This window comes from Pleurodeles waltl, chromosome 8 (assembly GCF_031143425.1).
Source record: "Pleurodeles waltl isolate 20211129_DDA chromosome 8, aPleWal1.hap1.20221129, whole genome shotgun sequence".
NCBI lineage: Eukaryota > Metazoa > Chordata > Amphibia > Caudata > Salamandridae > Pleurodeles > Pleurodeles waltl.
The window spans coordinates 659,706,906-659,730,466 of NC_090447.1; the positions used below are offsets into that span (position 1 = coordinate 659,706,906).

At 45.0% G+C, this 23,561-nt stretch overlaps 1 protein-coding gene across 7 annotated transcripts in view; it reads right to left on the minus strand.

Annotated features, from left to right (window-relative positions):
* DMD (dystrophin) overlaps positions 1-23,561 on the minus strand; it is a 6,960,831-nt gene that overhangs the window by 3,167,034 nt on the left and 3,770,236 nt on the right. For all 7 annotated transcript variants that reach the window (XM_069204753.1, XM_069204756.1, XM_069204758.1 and 4 more), the window contains one exon: positions 22,621-22,770. In XM_069204753.1, the coding sequence (XP_069060854.1) occupies positions 22,621-22,770 (150 nt within the window). The remainder of the gene's footprint in view (positions 1-22,620; positions 22,771-23,561) is intronic.

A 23,561-nucleotide genomic window follows, 5' to 3' on the forward strand; every position in this document is an offset into this window, starting at 1 on the left:
CAGAAGAGCACCGCTGAACAGGGCCCTGCCGTGAAGATAGGCACCGCTGAACAGGGCCCGCCGTGCAGAAGAGCACCGCTGAACAGGGCCCCGCCGTGAAGATAGGCACCGCTGAACAGGGCCCCGCCGTGCAGAAGAGCACCGCTGAACAGGGCCCGCCGTGCAGAAGAGCACCGCTGAACAGGGCCCCGCCGTGAAGATAGGCACCGCTGAACAGGGCCCCGCCGGGAAGATAGGCACCGCTGAACAGGGCCCGCCGTGCAGAAGAGCACCGCTGAACAGGGCCCCGCCGTGAAGATAGGCACCGCTGAACAGGGCCCCGCCGTGCAGAAAAGGACCACTGAACAGGGCCCGCCGTGCAGAAGAGCACCGCTGAACAGGGCCCGCCGTGCAGAAGAGCACCGCTGAACAGGGCCCGCCGTGAAGATAGGCACCGCTGAACAGGGCCCGCCATGCAGAAGAGCACCGCTCCGCTGGGCCCTTCCTGTCAAGCACCGCTCCGCTGGGCCCCGCCGTCTCAAGCACCGCTCCGCTGGGCCCCGCCGTCTCAAGCACCGCTCCGCTGGGCCCTTCCTGTCAAGCACCGCTCCGCTGGGCCCCGGCATCTCAAGCACCGCTCCGCTGGGCCCCGCCGTCTCAAGCACCGCTCCGCTGGGCCCTTCCTGTCAAGCACCGCTCCGCTGGGCCCCGCCGTCTCAAGCACCGCTCCGCTGGGCCCCGCCGTCTCAAGCACCGCTCCGCTGGGCCCTTCCTGTCAAGCACCGCTCCGCTGGGCCCTTCCTGTCAAGCACCGTTCCGCTGGGCCCCGCCGTCTCAAGCACTGCTCCGCTGGGCCCCGCCGTCTCAAGCACCGCTCCGCTGGGCCCCGCCGTCTCAAGCACCGCTCCGCTGGGCCCTTCCTGTCAAGCACCGCTCCGCTGGGCCCTTCCTGTCAAGCACCGCTCCGCTGGGCCCCGCCGTCTCAAGCACCGCTCCGCTGGGCCCCGCCGTCTCAAGCACCGCTCCGCTGGGCCCTTCCTGTCAAGCACCGCTCCGCTGGGCCCCGCTGTCTCAAGCACCGCTCCGCTGGGCCCTTCCTGTGAAGCACCGCTCCGCTGGGCCCTTCCTGTCAAGCACCGCTCCGCTGGGCCCCGCCATCTCAAGCACTGCTCCGCTGGGCCCCGCCATCTCAAGCACCGCTCCGCTGGGCCCCGCCGTCTCAAGCACCGCTCCGCTGGGCCCCGCCGTCTCAAGCACCGCTCCGCTGGGCCCTTCCTGTCAAGCACCGCTCCGCTGGGCCCTTCCTGTCAAGCACCGCTCCGCTGGGCCCCGCCGTCTCAAGCACCGCTCCGCTGGGCCCCGCCGTCTCAAGCACCGCTCCGCTGGGCCCTTCCTGTCAAGCACCGCTCCGCTGGGCCCCGCCGTCTCAAGCACCGCTCCGCTGGGCCCCGCCGTCTCAAGCACCGCTCCGCTGGGCCCTTCCTGTCAAGCACTGTTTATAGTTCACTGTGCCCACCATGCCTCCTCCTTGACCAGTGGAGACTGTCATCCACCTGATGGACTGTGGCTTTGCACTCCCCAGGATGGCAGAGTGGGCAACCCACCCACTGTAGAGACTTGAGAGACTGTGGCTTTGCACTCCCCAGGATGGCAGAGTGGGCAACCCACCCACTGTAGAGACTTGAGAGACTGTGGCTTTGCACTCCCCAGGATGGCAGAGTGGGCAACCCACCCACTGTAGAGACTTGAGAGACTGTGGCTTTGCACTCCCCAGGATGGCACAGTGGGCATGGTGGCCCCTTCGTGGATCTGGCGTCGTGGACTCATGTGGCTGTGGTGCCCCCCCCTTCCCTTCCCCCTGAGGTGCCTGTAGCTTTTTCATCAGATGCCCCTGCAGTGTTCTCTCCAAATGACTCAGGTCTCCTGTGTGGGCTTTGCCCTTGTGTCGCTACACTGTAGCCCACGGACTGTTCTATTTAACTTTGATGTAGAGGACTAATTGCCTCGGTTCTCCATGGCAGTGTGTATAGTATTATTTTGTTATGGATATTTTACATAGTTGACCGATACATATCAGAGTCTATTTTTTATATAAATTTTTCTTCACAATTTAATTATGTCTTTGCATTTTTCAGGGGGGTTTGGGTGGTGTCACTGTGCATTGTTGCTCTGCATTGGTGTGTACATAGTTTGGGGGGGTGGGGGTCGCATATGTGTGTGCCCGTAACCTTTCCTCCTCCCCCCTCCCGTGTGTCGTAGGTGCAGTACTCACCGTTGTCGTCTGCGCCGGCGTTCGTACTCGTGGTAGATGAGAAGGTAGACGAGAGCAGGTAGGATGTTTAATTCGGGTTCCATGCTGTCCTCCGTACTCGTGGAGTGTGTTTTGGTGAGCGTTTTCCCATCCGTAGTCTGTTTCCGCCGTGTTTTTATCGGCGGGGCTCCCGCCCCAGAAAAGGTGGCGGATTGGTGAGTTGTAATACTGTGGGCGGTACATTGTCTGCCGCCTGCCTGTTGGCGGTGACCGCCGCGCTGTTTGTCTGTACCGGCGTGGCGGTCGGAGTGTTAATGTGGCGGGCTGTGTTGGCGGTTGCCACCAGGGTCAGAATTCCATTTTTTAGACCGCCGGCCTGTTGGCGGGTTGGCCGCCGCTTTATCACCGACCGCCAGGGTTAGAATCACCCCCAAAGTCTTGGAAACTGGATGGCCTGCCTTGGTTGGGCAGAATTACAACAATCAAAATGACCCTCCTGCCCAAAATCTTGTTTATGGGCCAGACCGTGCACTGCAAGCCCATACCCCGAAGGTGACAGACAGACTACAGCACCTAATGGAAAATTTAATCTAGGAGGGCAAAAAGCCCTGTATTTCAAAGAAATAGTCTTAGCTACCACAGAGGCATGGAAGCCTGGGAATTCACACCCTCACTAATTGCTATGCAGTGGCCCAAACTATATTTATAGTGTAATGGAATAGGACTGAATCTGAGAAACACCGGTAAATAGGTGCACATTCAGAAGCTGTCATATTTGAATAAGAAACACAGGCATTGTGGTGTATATTCATCCCCAGTCACAAAGTTCATCCTGAGTGCCTGGGATAGGGTAGCTACCTCAAAGTGGCTCACCTCCACGTCTTTCCCCATTTCATTGCAGTTCTGACTTCTCTCTCATCCAGACAGGCAACATGACCTTGGATGGCAAAAAGCAAACTGGACAAGTTTTGGGGATTCCTACAATTCTTGAAAGGTTACACATTTTTGGACAAATCACTAACTACTATGGAGTTCCTGAGGAAGAAAGATATCTGCACATAAGGCACTGGGTAACTCAAGCTGTTAGTAGGCCTTATGATAGCAGGCCTCTTTCCCCATTTGAAAAATGGCTCATCACGAAGAAAGATGATAACCATATGCTGTCCTAGATTTACAAACTACTTAGGTAAAAGACATCTCTTGGGTAAACACCCACATAAAAAGGATGAGAGGCAGAACTAAAGCATATAATTACTTAGGGTCGGACTGGGACAAAAAATAGGTATGGGCACTAAAATAAAAGTGGCCCTCATTAGTGAAGACAGTACCTATAAAGGGTAATACCAGGGAAATCAACACTAAAAACCATCCCACGTGCTATAAAACAGTCCCACGGCTGCAAAAAAACTGGCCACACACTGATCTGTCAGACTAGCTCAAAGGGCACTGCCTGATTGCCCTAAGGGCCAGTCCGATCCTGCACTTACTGATGAAGAATGGATTTGCACATTCCACAGAACATGCATATGTGTGGTCAGTGCTTCAGCAAAAGAAGCTACGTAATGGTGGTACTACACCCCTGGATGCATCAACACATAGAATCACACACAAATGACTGAGTGCTAACAGGCCTAACGTGGTGCAGGCACAATAACTACCTGCTGTAGCGCTACCTCAAATCAAAACACATATTGGCAAGAAGTACTCTCAGACATTAACAAAATCTTCAACCCTGACATACTGTCATTTCCAACATACATCAAACTTGGCCTTCTAAAATAATTGACATATTCAATACGATCAAGGTGAGGTAAGGACTAAACACTTTCTTTTACTGCTGCAACCAGGTCTATGCTGCACTCTCGGGGTCCAGTGTGATCTCAAACTAAGGAACCTGGTAGGGCAACCTGTAGGAACTCCTGGGCATGGAAACAAAATCTCTGCAGCCCTAGATCACAAACGAGATCAATTTGATAAGGTGTTTGCTCCTAGCATCACCTTCCCGGCCTAAGATTTTACGGAACTCACAAGCCTCAGATATCCAGCTCACACACAGTCACACAATTGAGCAACAACGATGCAACACCTGAATCATCACTATATATATAGTGCACCCAGAGCAGTGCTGAACACAACACTGGAGTAGGCCAATGCCAAATCTAATATTCAGTATGAATTACAGTGAAACAATCTGAGATGACTTGGGGGGGCTATGCTGAAGACAGTTATTATTTGTTGTTTAGGTGAGTTATTTTACTGTTCATTTTGATTTTATTTACCTTACTTTTCCTCATCTCATCCCCACCGACCAATGGTTGTAGTGGGTGCACAATAATCTATCAAACCATAACTTATTGTCACTGGTACTAATGGTGGTGATTTATTGAGAGTGCATAGAGCCGTGCCAGAAAGCAGAGAACAATACAGATTTTGATTTTGAAAAAGATGTTTACTTAGTTTTTGAGTTTGAGAAATGTAATGTTTGGTATCATTTTCACCAAGAAATTAATTGCACAGAAGACTGTATTCTTTGGTTGGGAGGTAAAATCAATTAGTTTGTACTGAGATGTTGCTCTGATGTTGGCTGGTGACGGATTTCAAAGGCTCTCCTGGAAAAGAACTGGTGACAAATTTGTGATAGAATAACCTTTTTCTACCAGAAACACACACATTGGGCTTTTCCTGATGTTACTTTTATAGGCAGCAAACCCTGTCTCAAGCATCTGTGATCTGTCAGAGTTCTGCATGTTGGTTTCACTGGAGTTAATGATGCCTTTATTTCCACCAAGTTCTCGTTTTATTGTTGTTGATAAAGTGAGGGAAAGTTCAGGTTTGAGGGGGCACTCTTTTCCAGTAAGTGTTTCATTTTTATTTTTTCACCTTAGCCCTTCATGAGATGTACCGGGGACAGAAAGCTTTCATCACATCACACATTAGAAGAAATTGACTACTGGTTGTGGGATCTAACAAAGGAAATTGTAACATGATTCTGCTAGTGAAGTAGCAGAATTTTGGCTTGCCCCTTTTCTCAGATTAGGATTTGGTAATGGACCAGAAAGTAAGACAACACCCGTTTTGACATACAGGGAATAGTGGAAGAGTCTGTATTACCCCCTGTCAGTATTCATAAATGGCGCAGAACTGGTTAAGTGTGTTTCCTAATTTTGTATGTAACAATAGCAATTCCTTAGTCTGTTGTGGACAGTGTACATGGCTTTGTATCCAAGAGAAGTGAATAGGCTTCGAAGCATTTGCTGAAAATTGGATGTACAAGCATCAGTAGGGGAATTTTTACCTCATATGCCAGGACACTATACAGTCTGCTAGATTCTGCTGTGTGTTGGACCTGGCCCTTGTGGCCCTGACTTTTTACCTCCTTCCTCCTATTTTTCTGACCTCTTGCTGTTGGCTCTAGGACTCTGAGCACTTTTTCACTGCTGACCAGTGCTAAAGTGCTGGTGCTCTCCCATCTAAAGTTGGTATGATTGGCTTATACCTAATTGGCATATTTAATTTACCTATATGTCCCTTGTACAGTGGTATCTCTATACCCAGGGCCTGTAAATTAAATGCTACTACTGGTCCTACAGCGCTGCATGCGCCACCCACTGAAGTAGCTTTTCAAACCTGTCTCAGGCCTGCTAGTGCAGGGCCTGGGTGTGCAATTTTCTGCCACAGGGACCTGGCATCTAAATTTACTTGCCAGGCCTAGAACTCCCCTCTTACTACATGTAAGTTCCCCCTAAGGTAGGCCCCAACTAGCCCTATGGGCAGGGTGCTTTATATGTAGAAGGCAGGACATGTGCCAAGTTGCGTGGCCTGTCCTGGTAGTGACAAACAGCCTAACTGGGTGTCTCCCTGCTGTGAGTGCTGCCTTCTCATAGGAGTGCATTATAAATGCCCTGACTTATATGTAGGGGGTATTGTCTGATTTATGAGGGATAGCATAGGCATGTTTGGTATGGCTGTAATGGTGATGAGAAATGCTGCCTACTGGTGCAAGTAGATTTGTTTATTACTATTAGAGAAATACCACTTCTAGAAAGTGATCATTTCTCTGTGCTTATGACTCTGGTGTTTTGCAGCTTGACTCCAATCCACATCTGGGCAGAGTGACAGTTGGGCTTTGTGCATACTTTTCAGACAGCCTGTACACAGGGAGGGTGGAGGTGTCACAGAGGTGCATCTACATATCGTATGGTCATCCTGGACTGAGAGAAGGGAGAGGCGGTGCACACCTGCATTTGTAAAGTCTGTGCTTTGGCCTCACACAATAGGGCCGTTTACCCCCAACTGATGTTTGGAGCCTGTGCTGGAGGAGAGAAGGGGCACTCCCAGAACCAGTTGTAACTGGTTGGAACCTCCTCTCCCATTCCTTTGTAACACACTGTAAAACTGAGTATAAGTACAGGGGAATTTTCTCCACAATTTGGAGACATTTTGGAACTTAACTGGAACAGGACACAGACTGCTGGAGGACTCACAAGAAACTGCCATGGACTGCTGCTGTTGTGCTGACCTGTGACTTGCTGGTCACTAGGAGAGACTGCCATCTGTCTGCATCCCCCTTGCGTTGGCCTGCTGCTGGGCCCTACCCTCTGTGCTCCTTCTTCTTGGATGCTTTGTCCCCCGGGGTGGGTACCATGGCCCCTGACCCCTGCAATTGTACCCATCATGAGGAGTGCTTCATCGCCTCCTAAAGCGCCTTGAGAGCTCTTTCCCTCTTGTCTGGAAGCGCTTGGAACATGCTTCCCTTGTGGTGCCCAGTTGCGCTTGAGAGCGTATAGTGAGTGGTGCCTCCGGCGCTTTCAAGAGTGCCTCGCTGTGCTCAAATTCACCACTGCAACCCAGAGCGCGTCGAAGACGTGCTGTAACCTGTGCCACCTGGGCACCATTGAAAGTAACCAGAGGAGTCAGCGTGCCCCTACCGTGCCCCTGGGGCGAAGCACGCTGTGAGGAGCGCCCCAGGGCACAAGCAGGCACCTGCTTTGGTGCCTGCACATTGCTGCGGCCCGGGAGCCTGCTCTACACTCGCGCACCAGGTTGGGTGTGGGCGAATGGACTGCAGATTGCCCAAGCAGGAGAGGAGCCTCTTTGGAGGCCCCTCTGGACACCCCTAGGGCTGCATGGTTAGCAGTACACAGGAGGAAGGCGAGGATAAGACCCCCTCCCTCCCGGTCGCTGCCTAAGGAGCAGGAAGCTCCCGTCCTTCGGACAGGGGGCCCTGGTTGTCGCTGGGTCCCCTTGTGGTTTGTTGGCTTTGCCAGGAGGGGCCCGATTTTAATACCCTCATGAAGGGTGGGCGGGGTGGAGGCCTCATCAGAGGCTCCCTGTGCCGCCGGGCCCCCTGTTGCTGTTTTAGGGCATTGTTGGGCCCCCCCGATTGAGGCCTGGGACGGGCCCCCAGAGGTCGCAGGCCCCAGGAGGGGCCAGTTATAAAAACCTGAGGGGGTGTGTGCTGCACCCCCTCCCCCAGGAGCAATGTATGGCCCCCATTTTTGCACATAGGAGCGCCGGGGGCCCCCTTTTCTGGATCTTCATAGCACTGGTGGTGCCTTCATCATAAAAACAGGTACTTTCTTTGGACTTATCATCTTCACATGTTCCTAGTATGGACATAAGGGATTTATAGGTTAACCTGTGCAGTTTTATGATGTTACATATATGTTTTTCAATGTTCCTTTTATGGGCATAACATGTTAATATGATTTCCTGACTTGCCATATGTTTTTATAATGTTCCTGATATAGGCATTTATGATATTTCTATGACAAGTGCATTTGTGAAGTAATGTGATTCCTGACTACTGCTTATGTTGCAGAATACTAAGTAACCTGTGTGTTATATGTGACTACTGCTGGTTCTGCAGAGTAACTAATGTGTAACGTCCTGACAACTGCTAAGGTAGCAGGATATTACTGACATGTTGTGTTTGATCTAATAATTGTGTTGTGTACAATACAGTACATTTTCATATAACTTGGTGTTGTGTTTCCTTTGTGGTAGGGATAGTGCGTCACATGTGTTGTGTGTGTTGAGCAAATGCTTTACACATTGCCTCTGGGATAGGCACCACTGCTCGTGCGACGCTACCAAGGGGATGAGCAGGGGTTATCTTGGACGTGTAACTCCCTTGCCCTGACTAGAATGGGTGGGTTCTGCCTGGCTTAGGTGCATACCCTAGCCAACCAGAAACCCCATTACTAACACTGTGTAACATATTCTTTAGATCTAAATATAGTAAATCACTGAATCGATTATTCCTGCAATCATTAGAAGAAATGGCAAAATACATGGCTACTGCTGGAGCATCAATCTATATATCAGCAAGCCAGGCAAACACACACACACAGTGGCACACCTCAGTGATTCACCACTGCTTTATGATTACAATTTTTAAAACTTTTTACATCAATCTTAAAAGTAAATGTGAGAGGAATGTTTACCCTCCAAATACCATTGTTATAATTGTACAATTAAGGGCTAGACTTAAGAGCCCCTTGCACCACATTAGCATCATTTTTTTATGCTGTGGCGATATTATGACAAAAACGTTGCACCATATTTACCAAGTGGCACAATGTATGCATTCTGCCACTTTCTAACCCCTTTGCAATCCCTTGTGACACATTATACCTGCGCATATTCAAGAGGGGGGCGAAAAAGATTTCTTTGTGTCATTTATTTCAGCATTTTTAATGCCTGCTCCGAGCAGGTGTTGAAAGGGGGTACACCATGAGTTACAATCGGCCCTTATGTACTGTTCAGGTTTAGCCCCAAAATTTTGATGCTAACCCTGAACAGCCCATTAATAGTGTACAAAATTCTGACCCTATTACCCCCTACCCTGCGCCATGGTGCTGCGTATTTTAAATACGGCGCACACATGGTGGCGGCAGGGGGGCGCTAGGGGGCGCAAGGAAAGTGGCGCTGCACTTGGTGCAGCACCACTTTTCTTAAGCATGCCCCATGTACTTAAGAAGTATAGCACTTTGATAATTATTAACTGCATATATCTGAATGCGTGTATGGTTTGTAAATAACCAAAATCTAATTTAAATTGATAAAAATATTCTTACTGTGACATTTGAACTTATAAGGTTGAAGTTAATGGCAATGTAATGTTCCCCCAGCACACCTTGCAGAGTAGTTTGTAAAAATGCTGCTAAAGAATGGAAGTTAACAATTAAAACCAAAGCTTGGGGCGCCCTAAGAGCAGCCCTGAATAACTATGAATCACCAACATTTTAGAAGTCAATCAGTTGTGTGATGTTCCTAAAAATCTCTTTTGTTATTAAGTTAGCTGTCCATATTTTTCAGTAGCTTTATGATGTGTCTATTTAGATTCTGTATATGGATGAGGTGACATGGAAGCTCCTTTTAAAAAACGTTTTTTTTCTGAAATCAGTTTTCACTTCATTTTTCAGGGGTGAAAGTGTGATTAAGGACAGTCATTTTGATCAATAACCTTGTTTTAATAGACTTTCCATTATTTCCTATTTAAATATATCATCAAACTTTGGTCCCGGTTGTAAGTAAATGTGTTAACTGCTGCCTGTTTTACTAATTTTTCGACTATGTAATGTCAGTCCATCATCATTCCCATTTTCATGAAGGAAAAGAGAGATGACCCTTTACAATACCACCTAATTTATTTGATAAGTTTCACAGTTAAAGTGAAGAATGGATTCTGATCCTCAGAACCAAGGAATCCTCTAATGGGATTTTGACTGATATACATTATGACTTTAGAGCCACTTTGAGCATGGTTGAATAGTGCCTAAAACCAGCATCTGCTGCCATACAAATAGGAAACCATTTTAAGGGTTCTCTCCATTTGGCCTTTATGTACCACACTTCTGTGTTTTATCCAGTGAATATGCCTAAACTTTGGTAAATCCTAAAAACCATGGGCTAGATTTAGCAATTACTGATTTTATGAGGAAACTGCATTGTAGTTGTTGCACTTGAGATAAGGCTGTACAGGTGTTAGAAATGGGGTCTTTGGTTGGCAGTCAGGTTACTACCTGTCCAAGCAAGGACCCTCACTCTAGAAAGGGCAAAGGAGAAACACACTGTCACAGGGCCACAGTAATGGAAACTCGCAGGCAGTTGTTATAATATATATACTTTATTAGATTTTTGGTGATCACTAACAGTTTATTGTTTAGTTCTTTTCTTTCTCTGTGGTATTCTTCCTCTACGATCCCTGTTCTTCTTTGAGGGTTCATTGGGTCTTCATTTTCTTCTTTCTTTTCCTTCCAGATGGTGTCTCTGGAGGCGCATGGGGAAAAAGAAGAAGATAAGACCGTTGGTGGACAGGTAAGTATTACCACTGTTTTTCCATAGTCTGTCTTGCTCTCCTGTCTTTCTTTCTCTTCTTTTATTCCTCTCACTGATTTCTCTTCTCATTTATCTCTTGTACCGCGTTTCTCGTTTCCTAGGTTTTTCTTTCTTCCTTTCTTCTGCTGTCTCTTCTTCTGCCTTTACTGTCTCTTCTTTCAGATTTGCTGTATCTTCTCCTACCTTTTCTGACCCTCTTCTCTTTTATGGGCTTTAAACAAGGTGGTTTGTTTTATTTTCTTCCTATACCCTAATACCTCATATAGAATCTGTATTAATGATAAACCAGAGCGTGACAGCAATCTTCACCCGCTTCGGCTATGGTGATTTCTCTTCTTTGTTTTCACCCAACAGCCTATATTACACTTCTCCTCTAAACAAACAAAAACAAATACTATATAAACCAAACAAAACGATCGCTGTCTGGTAATTAGTTCTCCCACCTCCCGCCTGTCCCGATTGCCTTTGTTTTTCCCTGTCCTATATTAAGACGGTACCTGGCAGGGCCACGCTCTCCCCAGAGCGTGGCTGGTCTCCTGGCTTTGCTGCCTCCTGCTCCTCCACCTGGATGCTGGTAAGAGGATCTGACCAACGTCTTTGTGTTCCCTCTGGTCCTGGCATATTTTCCTCCTTGCCGCTTCGCACAGCACTCTGCTTGCCGCTGATGCCACCGCTGCAGTTTTCCTCAGTTAGGCCTCGTGCTGTGCTTCTTCCACTGGTGCTGTCGCTGCCGAAGGTCTCCTCCTCGGAGGCTAACGAAGTGGGTTTAAAAACCCCTCCTTGTATAGCAGACGTTGCCTGAGTGGCCGGAGGTCGATTTACATCCAGGTCACACACTCTGGACCTGATGGTGCCCCCTGGGTACTGCTGGGCCGGATCTTCACTGGCCGGCCTGGCACACACACCTAATTAACCCCCACTCACTCCCTTGGTAGCTTGGCACGAGCAGAAAGGCTTTACCAGAAGCAATGTATAAAGTATTTGTAGCAACACACACAGTAATACACAACAAAATGGACACCAGACCAGTTTAGAAAAATAGGAAATATATATCTAAATCAAACAAGACCAAAACAACAAAAATCCAACATACACAAGTCAGGATATGAATTTTCAAAAGAATAAGAGTCTTACTCCATAGAAAGCAATGGAAATGCTGATTTTACACAAAGTACCTGGTTTGCATAAAAAATAAAGCCGCACGGACGAGCGTGCGCCAGAAAACTCAGCGATGCGTTGATTCTTTACTCGCAAGTGAGCGATGCATGGGGTTTGCGACATTATCAGCAGCTCCAAGCTGGTGTCGTTTCTCCAGCCGCAATGCGTCGATCTTCCAGCCGCGATGCAGGTGGAGCGTTGATCTTTGCCTCAAATCGGTGGCGTGTCGCTTCTCAGCCATATTACAGGTGGTGCGTCGAAAATTTGACTGGGTGGATTTCAAGCCTTGTTCTGCCAACTTCACCTTTCAAGGGCCCAGGGACTGGATGGGACACCACCTGGCAGGGCAGGAGTCTCAGCAGAGAGTCCAGGTGCTGGCAGAGAAAGTCTTTGATGGCCCTGAGACTTTGAAACAGGAGGCAAGCTCAGTTCAAGCCTTTGAAGAGTCTTCAAAAGCAGGAAGGCCCAACAAAGTCCAGTCTTTGTCCCCATCGCAGGCAGAAGCAGCAACTGCAGCATAGCCCAACAAAGCACAGTCACAGGCAGAGGCAGTAATTATCCTCAGCTCTTCAGCTCTTCTCCTTGGCAGAGGTTCCTCTTGAACTCAGAAGTGCTTTTGAAGAAAACTAAAGTCTGGGGTTTTGGGTCCACTACTTATACTCCTGTCTGTCTTTAAATTAGGGAAACTTTAAAGGAGAGTCTCTGTTGTTCACAAGATCCTGCCTTGCCAAGGCCTGGCCCCAGACACACACCAGGGGGTTGGAGACTGCATTGTGTGAGGGCAAACACAGCCTAGTCAGGTGTAAGTGACCACTCCTCCCTCCAATCTAGCCAGATGTCTCATTTGGATACACAGCTTATACCACAGCTCCCTTTGTGTCACTGTCTGGAGGGAATGCACAACAGCCCAACTGTCAGTCTGACCAAGACGTGGAATACACAAGCAGGCAGAGTCACTGAATGGTTTAAGCAATAACATGTCCACTTTCTAAAAGTGCCATTTTCAAACTAACAATCTAAGTAACACCTTCACTGATACATGTATTTTTTACTTGTGAGTTCAGGGACACCAAACTCCTAATTTCTATCTGCTCTGAAAGGGAATCTGAACTTTAAGAATATTTAAAGGCAGCCCACGTGTCAACCTATAAGAGAGATAGGCCTTGTGCAGTGAAAACTGAATTTAGCAGTATTTCACTGTTAGGGCATGTAAAACACATCAGTACATGTTTCACCTTTAACATACACTGCTCCCTGCCCATGGGGCTACCTCGGCCCTACCTTAGGAGAGTTTTACATGTAGAAAAAGGGAAGGTTTGGGCCTAGTAAGTGGGTACACTTGCCAGGTTGAACTGTCATTGCAAGGCTGCACACCCAGACACTGGCAGGTCTGAGACATATTTACAGGGCTACTTATATAGATGACACAATCAGTGGTGCAGACCCACTAGTAGCATTCGATTTACAGGCCCTGGGCACCTCTAGTGCACTTTACTAAGGACTTACTAGTAAATCAAATAGGCCAATAATGGATAAACCAGTCATCAATACAATTTACACAGAGAGCATATGCACTTTAGCACTGGTTAGCAGTGGTAAAGTGTCCAGAGTCCTAAAGCCAACAAAAACTGGTTAGAAAAAATAGGAGGATGGAGGCAAACAGTTGAAGATGACCCTGAAAAAAGAGCCAGATCCAACAACAGACAAGTGTGGAGGCAGTTTCGGTCTGGATAAAAGTGTTACAAAGGCTTTTAAGTGTGTACATCTTCTCTTCACTATTTATATGAATCAACAACAGGAGTATTTGAGTGGGCAATGAAATTATATCACTAGGGTAGGCTCAATTTTTATACCAGTTTTTCTCTGTATTTGAGATGCAGTTCCTTTGTTGCATACTACAAACAGCCTTAAAATGTTGATTGATGGTTATGTGTGTTTCATGACTTAAAGTTAAATGCTAAGTTTATCAAAAATCTTTCTCCTACCGAGGGACATGAAACCCACAATGGCAAGAACATATTTCACTATAGGTTACGCTTTAAAACAATCAGCTTCCCTGATTTAGGATTTCTTTTTGAAAAATGTAAAGGATGGAATAATGTGATATATACTAGAATTCACATAATCTCTGGGTGAAATGTATAATTTTGCCATTCATGTTGCAAATAAAGATACTTGAAGTAATGAAAACTATATAAATACCAAATGTGCTTCTGCTGCTATGTATAGAGCTGGTGTAAGGGATACTATAAATATTCCTAGCCTTCAAGTCAAGAGAACCGATTTTGCAGAAGTTTATTTGGTTTACCCCATAACAAATCACAGTGAACCTGTCACGAGAAATTGGCAGTACGCTATCTGGAAGATAATATCAAAATTATACCAGTTCTTTCATGGGTTTATATAATAACAACCCCTGTGGCCGACCTGAACAAGGATTCATCATGGATTATTTTTCCTGTGTGTACAATATTAGTTTATTTGACTTAAAAATGTTCAAATGTCATGTCATCAACAAGGTTATCGTGAGCTTTACGATCATCTACAACCAGTCGCGGCTTGTGATGTTAAAGGGGGTTGGGGAAGAGGAGGTGGGGGGGGGAGAAATTATTAGTAACATTAAAAAAAAAAAAAAAAGTACCTGAAACCCATGCCCCGCAGCGTCCCGCTCCTCTGCTGGCTGCAGGCAGGCAGAGGCTCGCAGCCTGCTGTGCAGCCAATCCTGATGCTGCTCAGAGCATCATCAGGATTGGCTGGGAGCGCCCATCCAGGATGCTCCCAGGCAGACTGGGAGCCTGTGCAGGGTCTCTCTAGCCCAGCAACACAGTTGCTCGGCTGGAGAGGGCCCTCTGCACATGTGTGTTTGGCCGGCCGAGACAGCTGGCCAAACACACATGTGCTCTGAGGATGGAGTGCTGATCACTCCCCCTCGCACTCGTCACCCCCGTGGTGCCGCCCCTTTACAAGGAAACGATAATAAACACTGTTTATTATCATTTCCTCATAAAGGTTTTGCAGCTGTCGCTGCTGGCAGGGGGGTGATGCTCCTCCGCCCTCATGGAGGAGGCACCCCTGTCTACAACATAATCGAATCTAAAATAGAGATGATTTGACTTAAAAGAAAGTTTCAATGAAGAAGACAGATCCTATGGGAAAGCTTGAAAACACTTCCATTAGGACATGTATTGTACTTATGTCTGCTTCTGAACTAGAGCCTTATTCAAAATTTGCCTCCTATGTGTATGAACGATTTTCTAACCAGATTAAGTTTGGGCATTGCTCATCACCTACTGTCCTTCTCCAAATGGTGGGGAAAGAGGGATGAACTTAGTTTAGGCCCATATGCTAATTTAAAATAGCAATAGTTATAAATGTTATGTTTTATTTTATGTTATAACTAACACAACTAAGCATTCTGAAAATATAGGCTGTAACAAATGCGTGTCGACTGGCATTTTCATACTTGCACGATATTGCCTCCCTTGATTTATTATGGTGAGGGCATTTTTTAATTGCACTCATCAAACTGAGATAGGGTTTGAATGTCAAATAAGTGTGTTAATGAATTTGTTTACTGTTCATTTTATGTATTTTTTCATCATAGATTGTTGGTTGTTTATCTGAAGTAAACATAATATTGAATTGAGGTGAATTCAACGTATTTGTTTTATATTTAAATTGATGTAAATTTTATTACAAGATATTAAATCCTCCAAGATTATTGTTTCCCCTTCGTATTCATGACAACTTCTCTTTAGTTTTGCATCATCTCATTTAAGATTTACACGTCTTAAATTCAGTATATAAGTGATTTCTTTCTTAATGTATTATTGTTTAGTATTTTTGTTAAGAATAATACTTTCACTTATTTTCCATGAGAGTTGCTGCATGCTCTGGATTATTACAGAAGCTGAACTAAGGTTGCAGCAAATGAAACATGTCTGCCTTTGGTGGACGTCCTCGTTGAGCTGTGCAAACCTTCAGCCAAAGCTCATTATAAAACTTTAGTCACATTCCCCATAGCGATGCCAGAAAAATATCACACTAGTTGGCAGATCTCATACCTATAATGAAAGCAAGTTGAGATGGTAATTTTACCAAGCAGGTAACAGGTCTCCCTATCTCACGAAGATTATTTGTCTTAAGCTCTAATGTATGGCTTGTGACATGTTTCCTGTAACTAACAATAGTTCAGAAGTTTTGCTGCTTTGTGGGGCATGTCACAGAATATTTGAAATCTATTTTTATGAAGTACCTGTTGCTGGCCAACAGTGTCATTTAATAATCAACTTGTGTGTGTTTTAGTCTTTCTCATAGTATTTAAGTCATTCAGAAAATACGCCTTAGTAGTAAGAGAACAGTTTTTGTTTTCTTTGCATATGTTTTCTATGGCTTTCAATCAATCAGTTGTTCAATCAGTACTTGTAAAGAATGGCTTATCACCTGTGAGGGTATCCATGGGCTGGGTAGCTAGGCTTAGTAGAAGAGCAAGGTCTTGAGTCTCTCCCTGAAGTCTGTCAGTGAGGTGATGTTCAGAAGTGGAGGGTATTCCAGGATTTGGAGTTGAGGAAGGAGAAGGAGTGGTCTCTGCTGAGGCTATGGTGGATGCGTAGTGTCTGTGCAAGGGCAAGAGAGGCAGAGTGAAATTTTCTGAATGGTTGGTGGAAGTTCAGGTGGTGTTTCATGTATGCTGATCCTTGGTTATGGTGGGCTTTGTAGGCATGCATCAGTAATTTGAATTTACATCTTTTCTGGTCTGAGAGCCAGTGGAGGTTTATCGGGTGTTGAGTGATGTGGGTCCATTTGGACAGGTTGAGGATCAATCTGGCTCCTTAGTTCCCTATTGTCTGGAGCCTTCTCATGAGTGCGATGGTGGTTTCTACATAGAGTGTGCTGCTGTAGTCCAGTCAGCTGGTAATTAAGGTTTGAGTGGCAGTTTTTCTTGTGCTGAAGAGGAGCCATTTGAAGATTCTTCTGAGCAGGCGGAGAGTGTGGAAGCAGGTGGAGGAGACTGTGTTGATCTGTTGTTGCATGGTGAGTCTGGTGTTCATGATGATGCCGAGGTTACAGGTATGCTCTTTTGCTGATGGAATGGGTCCGAGTTCAGCAGGCCACTGAGTGTCATTCCAGAGGGAGGTGTGGTTGCCAGAGATCAGCACTTCAACCTTGTCAGTGTTAAGTTTCAAACAACTTTCCTTCATCCATTCTGCGACATCTATCAAGCAGTTGTGAAAATTGGGCTTAGTGGTGGTGGGGTCTGCTGAGAGCGAGAGGTTGAGCTGGATATCGTCGGAAAAGGATATGATGTTGAAAATGTGGGTTCTTGCAATGCTGGCTAGTGTTGTCATGTAAGTGATAAAGAGGGTGGGGCTGAGGGATGAACCTTGAGGTACGATGCAGATGGTGTTTGTGCTCTCCAAAATGAAGGGCGGTAGTCAGATTCTCTGAATTCTTCCCTTGAGGAATGAGGCAGTACACTTGTATGTGTCTCCTCTGATCCAGATCTGGTGCAGTCTCTTGATCAGTGTGTGGTGGTGGGATACGGTGTCAAAAGCTGCAGAGAGGTCAAGAAGGATCAGGGCTGTGATTCTCCCCTGCCAAGCAGGGTGCGGATGTTGTCAATGACGTCAATCACAGTGGTCTCGGTGCTATGGTTGACCGCACAAATTGTTCAATTACTTTAGGTTCTTAGTATTCATTTCCACAAAGGGACTAATACACATCTATTCTAAAGTTATGCAGCAAATATGTGTTTAGGGGCCTCAGAGGCTCATAGGCATCAAGCTAGGCTGAACCACAAAGGCAGACAGTCAGGTTTAATCCAGGCCTCGTGAGATCAGTGTCTTTATACAGAAAATGTCAGTGCGGAATAGTGAACAAAAAGACTTTATTCTGTGAAGCAGAGTTCATCCAAAAAGCTCTTGATGAAAAAAAAATGTGCTTTGCAATTGTTAATCGTGGTAATCTTTCTTTGACAGTTATCACTTTAAAGCTTTCTGTAACCTTTCATAAATCTCATGGATTCCCAATCTCTGTCCTATTATGGTTCCACAAGGCCAGCTTGTGGTTCTCATGGCTTACACAAACCAGGTTTTGTAGACATGGATTTTCTGCAAAGTACTTCCAGAAACCAATGAAGTTACATTGTTTTAGTATTGGAAAATAGGGTCCACTAACTTCACCGAAAAAAGCCTGAAAGCTTTGCACTTGTGGTAATGCAGTAAAAATAGCTACCATCAGTAATGTGGGAGGAGTATCAAAGGTAATTAAAAAAAAAGTCCACTTGGATACAGCTCCTGAGCCATTGGAATTATCCACTAAGGTAGAAAATAGGATTTGTTTTGCTAGAAACATCAGGTCCTGCAAACCTTTCAATGCCTAGGCATTTCAAGTTGCAGAAGATCGGTCCCCTCAGCAATTTGCAGAATATGCATCAGAACACATAGTAGACAAGAGATGTGAGCCACTCAGAAGTCTGCCGTTATTCTCACAGATATCAAGTATTTCAAGGCAGAGAGTTAGGCAAAATGATGCATTCCTCTTCTTATATTTCCCCAGGTAAAGTTGATATTTTTATTCCTCTCTCTCCTTCAAGCTTAAGTGCTAATTATTATGGATGCAATACATTACAAAAGGTACAGACAAAGCAATCAGTGGTGGGTATAAGGAGCAACTCTCTGGCTGCCCATTGTATGAAACATAAATCCTATATTTGAGACCTATGTACCCTTTACCTCTCTCTGGCTTTGGACTGCATCATTTTATTTGAAAAACAATCCACATGTACTAGGAATGGAGTTGATAGTATTATCCCAAGAGCCAGTAAAATCAGCAAGCTTCACAAAAGCCAAACAGAAGCGTGTGAATGACCACTTCACACCTCGTTGTAAAACCCTGGTTGAATCTATAACAGTCTCCACATACTCTGTAGCCGGCGTAGGTATTCCATAAAAGTCAGGAATATCATGTGGATTCCAGCAGAACTGTTTTGCATTTTGTGATAAGTTTTCCTTGTCACTCAAATGTATACTTAAATCTTAAATCGCTCGCTGGTTGGATATGGAAAACAAAATTTGACCTTTCATAGCATTAGTTTTGAATGACTGCCATCAGGTCCTGATGTAAAGAAAGAAAAACACTTAAGTGGGGTAGCTAGAGACAAAGGCCTCCCTGGTGCTTGTGTGGTATGAAAGGCCGCATGATACTTGGATGGCAGTGGACAGAACAATGTAACACTCTGGCAAGACTCATAATCCAAACATACTAATGAAAAGACAGGATTTGTACTTCTACAGTCAATTTACAGCATTGTCGGGCTAGACTTGTGTTAAGAAAGGCTGCTTGGGAGAGAGGGGAGTGTCACTATTAATTCCACAATTGGGATTTCTTACAGCCACACATAGATCATTTTTCTTTAAAAAGAAACTGATTACAATTAAACAACAAATGTATGTGCATGGATGTTCTGGAAAAAAAACATTATTTTTGGTTAAATGATATACCAAACATGTATTGGTTTTGTTTTCAGCCACAATTGAATCCATTAGTTGACAGCAAGATAATGTAAAACTCACACAGCACAAAAAAATAGTTTTATGCACTTGCAGCACCCTGGTATTTTAGGGCAGATTGCACATTCCCTGATACCAAAAGCAGCAACACAAATGGAGCAAAGTAAAGAAATAAATATTCATAACACAGTCCATGGAGGATCAGAGTGGCCTGTAGGGCAATCAGGCAGTGTCTGAGGGGCTAGTCTGACAAGTCAGGGTTTGGACCATTGTTTTGGCTGCCTATGGGGCTGTTTCAGAGGCCGGATGGGCTAGTATTTATTGTTGATTTTCATGATATTAAAACAAACAATGCCTGCAACAAGCTTAAGTCCCGACAGTCTTCCATATTTTGTAAAGCACTTATACGGCTAGTCTTTACAGGTTGACAACTACCCCAATTTGCAAACATGAGCCACGTTTTTAACTATCCAATTCACTAATGGAGGGTACTTTTATTTTGGTGCCTCGGCCCATTTTCTGTGCCATTCGAACCCTGAGTCCATGAAATTTCTGGTGAATTTTTGCTTGTTACAGAACTTGAAGATGAAGCAGAATTCCTCCCACTAGAAGTTTCTAGAGTTTCAGAAGACAAATCAAAGGCGGTATTAGCCCTACTAGATGCCTGATTTCTTCCTGTTAGAAGGCTGCAATTAGAGTTTATTCTTGCAGCCTATCAGACTCATAAGGATTGCACGGCAGGGCAACGCCCACACAAACAACAATAGTTATACAAATGCAAAAAGGCACACTGCAGTGGGATATATACCCCTGTCTGACTGTGCAGCTTGCACATTAGATGATATGGCAAATGATATGGAATAGTTCGTGTGCATATACCATGTGTAGAGCTACTCACTTTTTCGCAGCATGTTACATAATGACTATAGATGGATCTGCACAGACCCAGTAGTTTTGAAATGCAGCCTTTCAAAATTAATCTAGATATGAAATTTAACAGAAATCCTTAATTACCACAAATTCACCTGTTGTCTCTTAGAATGCCGTGAATGCGAGAAAATGTATACTATGGTATTAGATGATCAATTTTTATGCACATACATATTTATCTGCATGTCATAAATTCGTTACTGATTCAGAATAAAAGGGTTTCCAGTTAAGTATTGTAACCTTGATGCCCAAATGCCTAAATGATGGATCATATTTTCTTCACAGAAAATGCATGGCTTCTAGATTTAGCAAAATATTAAAATCTTTTATACATGTCTTTGATTATATCTATATAACGTTCAAAGGTATAAACACATTACTTCACTCCCAGTTTCCACATTTAGAAGGTCATCCAAGCTATTAAGAGCTAAAAAAAACTAACTCACATGAGAAAGACAAGCGTCCATAGCGAAACTGAAGGCTTCGCATGAAGTCACTAAAAACAGAGGCTGTGGATTAGTCACATAACGGTAACGCACTGTTTTGACTTCCACAACATTTTTGACTAAAGCTTTCATCAGGGTGTAATATGCTCCATAAATCACATTATATAGAAAGTAAACTAATTGTAAGTGGATAAGGGTGGACAGCCATATCCCGTTTAAATTCTCAGTCATTGAGATTTTATTATGATATTTTATCTGCCTTCTCTGGTCAATATTTTTTCTTGAGGTGTCAGCACCTTCCAAAGAACAATAGTAGCCCTTGCTCAAAGAATAGCCTTCAAGTTAGGGCCGGCTTTAGTGTCGGTGGTGCCTGGTTTACAAAACAAACACAAAATACAGAGACAATGAATCATATACCTGGTAATCAGTCTTTGGAGATGTTACATAAGACAGTGACGATTACAAGTTATAGGAGTCACATATTATCCAGTAATCAGTATATTTTAAGAGTGTTTGGTCTGGAGAAGCACAAACTCAGTATTTAAATGTACATTAGTGTTTCAATTTGGCTTTACTAATAAAAATGTATTTCTACCTAAACAAACCCTTTTTAGCAACATTAGGATAATGAAGGATTTAGGAGAAAAACGTTCTAATCTATACTATACAATTTAAACGTAGCTTTTTGATGATTGTTCATAGGCCACTGTGTTATATTAGGATAACCTATGAACTGCAGGTAACAAAAGGATTTCTGTGATGCGTTCTATGCAGCAGGTATATTAGCAACATGCACTTCATTTTGATGAGTCAAACCTCACAATAGGCAACACTCCATCTCTCTCCAGCAGGAACATTAATCACTGGTGTTATCTTGACATTTTTAATGATGCATGAAAACTGCTGGACGTACAAGGAACTCTGCAGCAGATGCTTTTAGACCTGTGTTATTTGTAACACCGCGCCTCCCAAGGTCATAACCGGATGTGGTTGCACCTGTCGCTCCACCCTAGAGTCAGCCCTGCTTCAAAGTAATAGGTGAATGCTTCACATTTAAACTGACTTTTAGATTCACATTGTAAGATGTTAATGACACAAATAACAATCACGCCTGACAGACAAATCTAATTTTGCTCAACATGAGTATGTAATAGGCACTCCAGATCACTTACCATTTTACACCATAATCATCACCAAAAATCACTAAATGACACTCCTGCATATAATTATGACACTTTCATTTATTTCATACCATAGATGTAAAAAACACAAGCATATTTACAAGTGACTTTCTCCGCCGGTGCATCACATTTTGTGATGCACCGGTGGTGCTGCGCCATATCTACACAGCCACGCAAAGCCACTTTGCATGGTTTGTCTTGTGGATATGGAGTAAAGCAATGAAGCATAAGTCGCTGAGTTGCCATACTATGCTCAAAGAGGCGTTCCAACAAGGTTTTGTAACACTGCAAATGTCTCAAAAGCCTACGCCTCCCCAGGGGAGGCATAACAGGGAGAAATACATTTATTCCTCCTCATTTTTTCCTCTTTCTATACGTGCTGCATTCTGCACACACAGAAGGAAAACACTTCCATTGTTTTTGTGCAGGAAGGTGTTCCTTCCTGCACAAAAACAATAATTCCTACAACGTAGACACCTTTGCACCATGGTGCAAGGGTGAGTAGGTTGGACATGGCAGCCAATTGTGCGCCAGCATAGTGGAAGAGGACAAGAATGCACTGTATCTCATTGATACCAACATTTCCGCCCTTTTCTTTTGATGCAGGGCACCGCAGCGCAGTGAGAAGCCTTGTGGCGCTGCCTTGCACCAATATTTTGTAAATGAGCCCCAGAATGTTCAAAGCAATGCCCACCTAAAAAAAATAAGCACATGTAAGTTTTAAAAAGTTGTTTAAGCACACTTCAACATTTCCCTCTGTAGAATCTGGCCTTCCGTCAGCTAGCTGCACATGCAAAGTGTAAAGAGCTATAAAGACTAACCTTTATCCAGCGATTGTTGGCTTCATCAAGTCTACTTTCAACTGTCTGCTTTTCTTCAGAGCTCAGTGTAGCACTTCTAAGTGCCTTCCCTCCACTTTCATTTAAACGTTTCAATAGTGCTCTACGAGGGGGCAGCTCTTCAACTCTTAACTGAAACATCAAATATTTTCAATTAGTTCACTCCAGTGTTTAGTTCAATTACACTTTTCAAATGCAAATAAGTAATTGAGTTATTGTTCAATATTCCTGCAGCATTTACATATGAAATAGCTTGCAAAATATATAAGACGTGTACTGATAAACCCACAGTGACAATTTTGTAACTGCAGTGTAAAGGTCAAAGTCCATGTGATAACCACAACAGAGCCTAATTAATTTGGAAACAAGCTATTCAATGTGTCATTGATTTGATTATAGAATAATTTACAGAAGAAACAGAAAGAGTGGAGCATACTCGCAAGGCCTAGTAACTGAGATTCTATCTCGCTACGCATAGTTAGCACTTTCTGTTTAGATAAGATTAAGGCCCTCATTACAACCCTGGCAGTTGGCGGAGAAGTGGCGGTCTTACCGCCAACAGGCTGGCGGTAAAAAAATTTGAATTATGACCATGGCGGTCACCGCCATGGTCATCCGCCACTTCTCCGAACCGACCGTCATGGCAGAGACGACCGCTGGGCTGGAGGTCACAAGACTGCCAGCAGTATCATGACCCGGTTGACTGCCATGGATTTCATGGGGTTGGGCACCGCCATGAAATCCATGGCGGTAAGCACTATCAGTGCCAGGGAATCCCTTCCCTAACACTGATAGGGGTCTCCCCCACCCCCACCCGAGTCCTTCCCAACCACCCCTCACCCCCTGCCACCCCAAAGGTGGCAGGACCCCCCTCCCCACCCCGACCCCTGACATCACTAAACAGACACACACCCGACATGCAT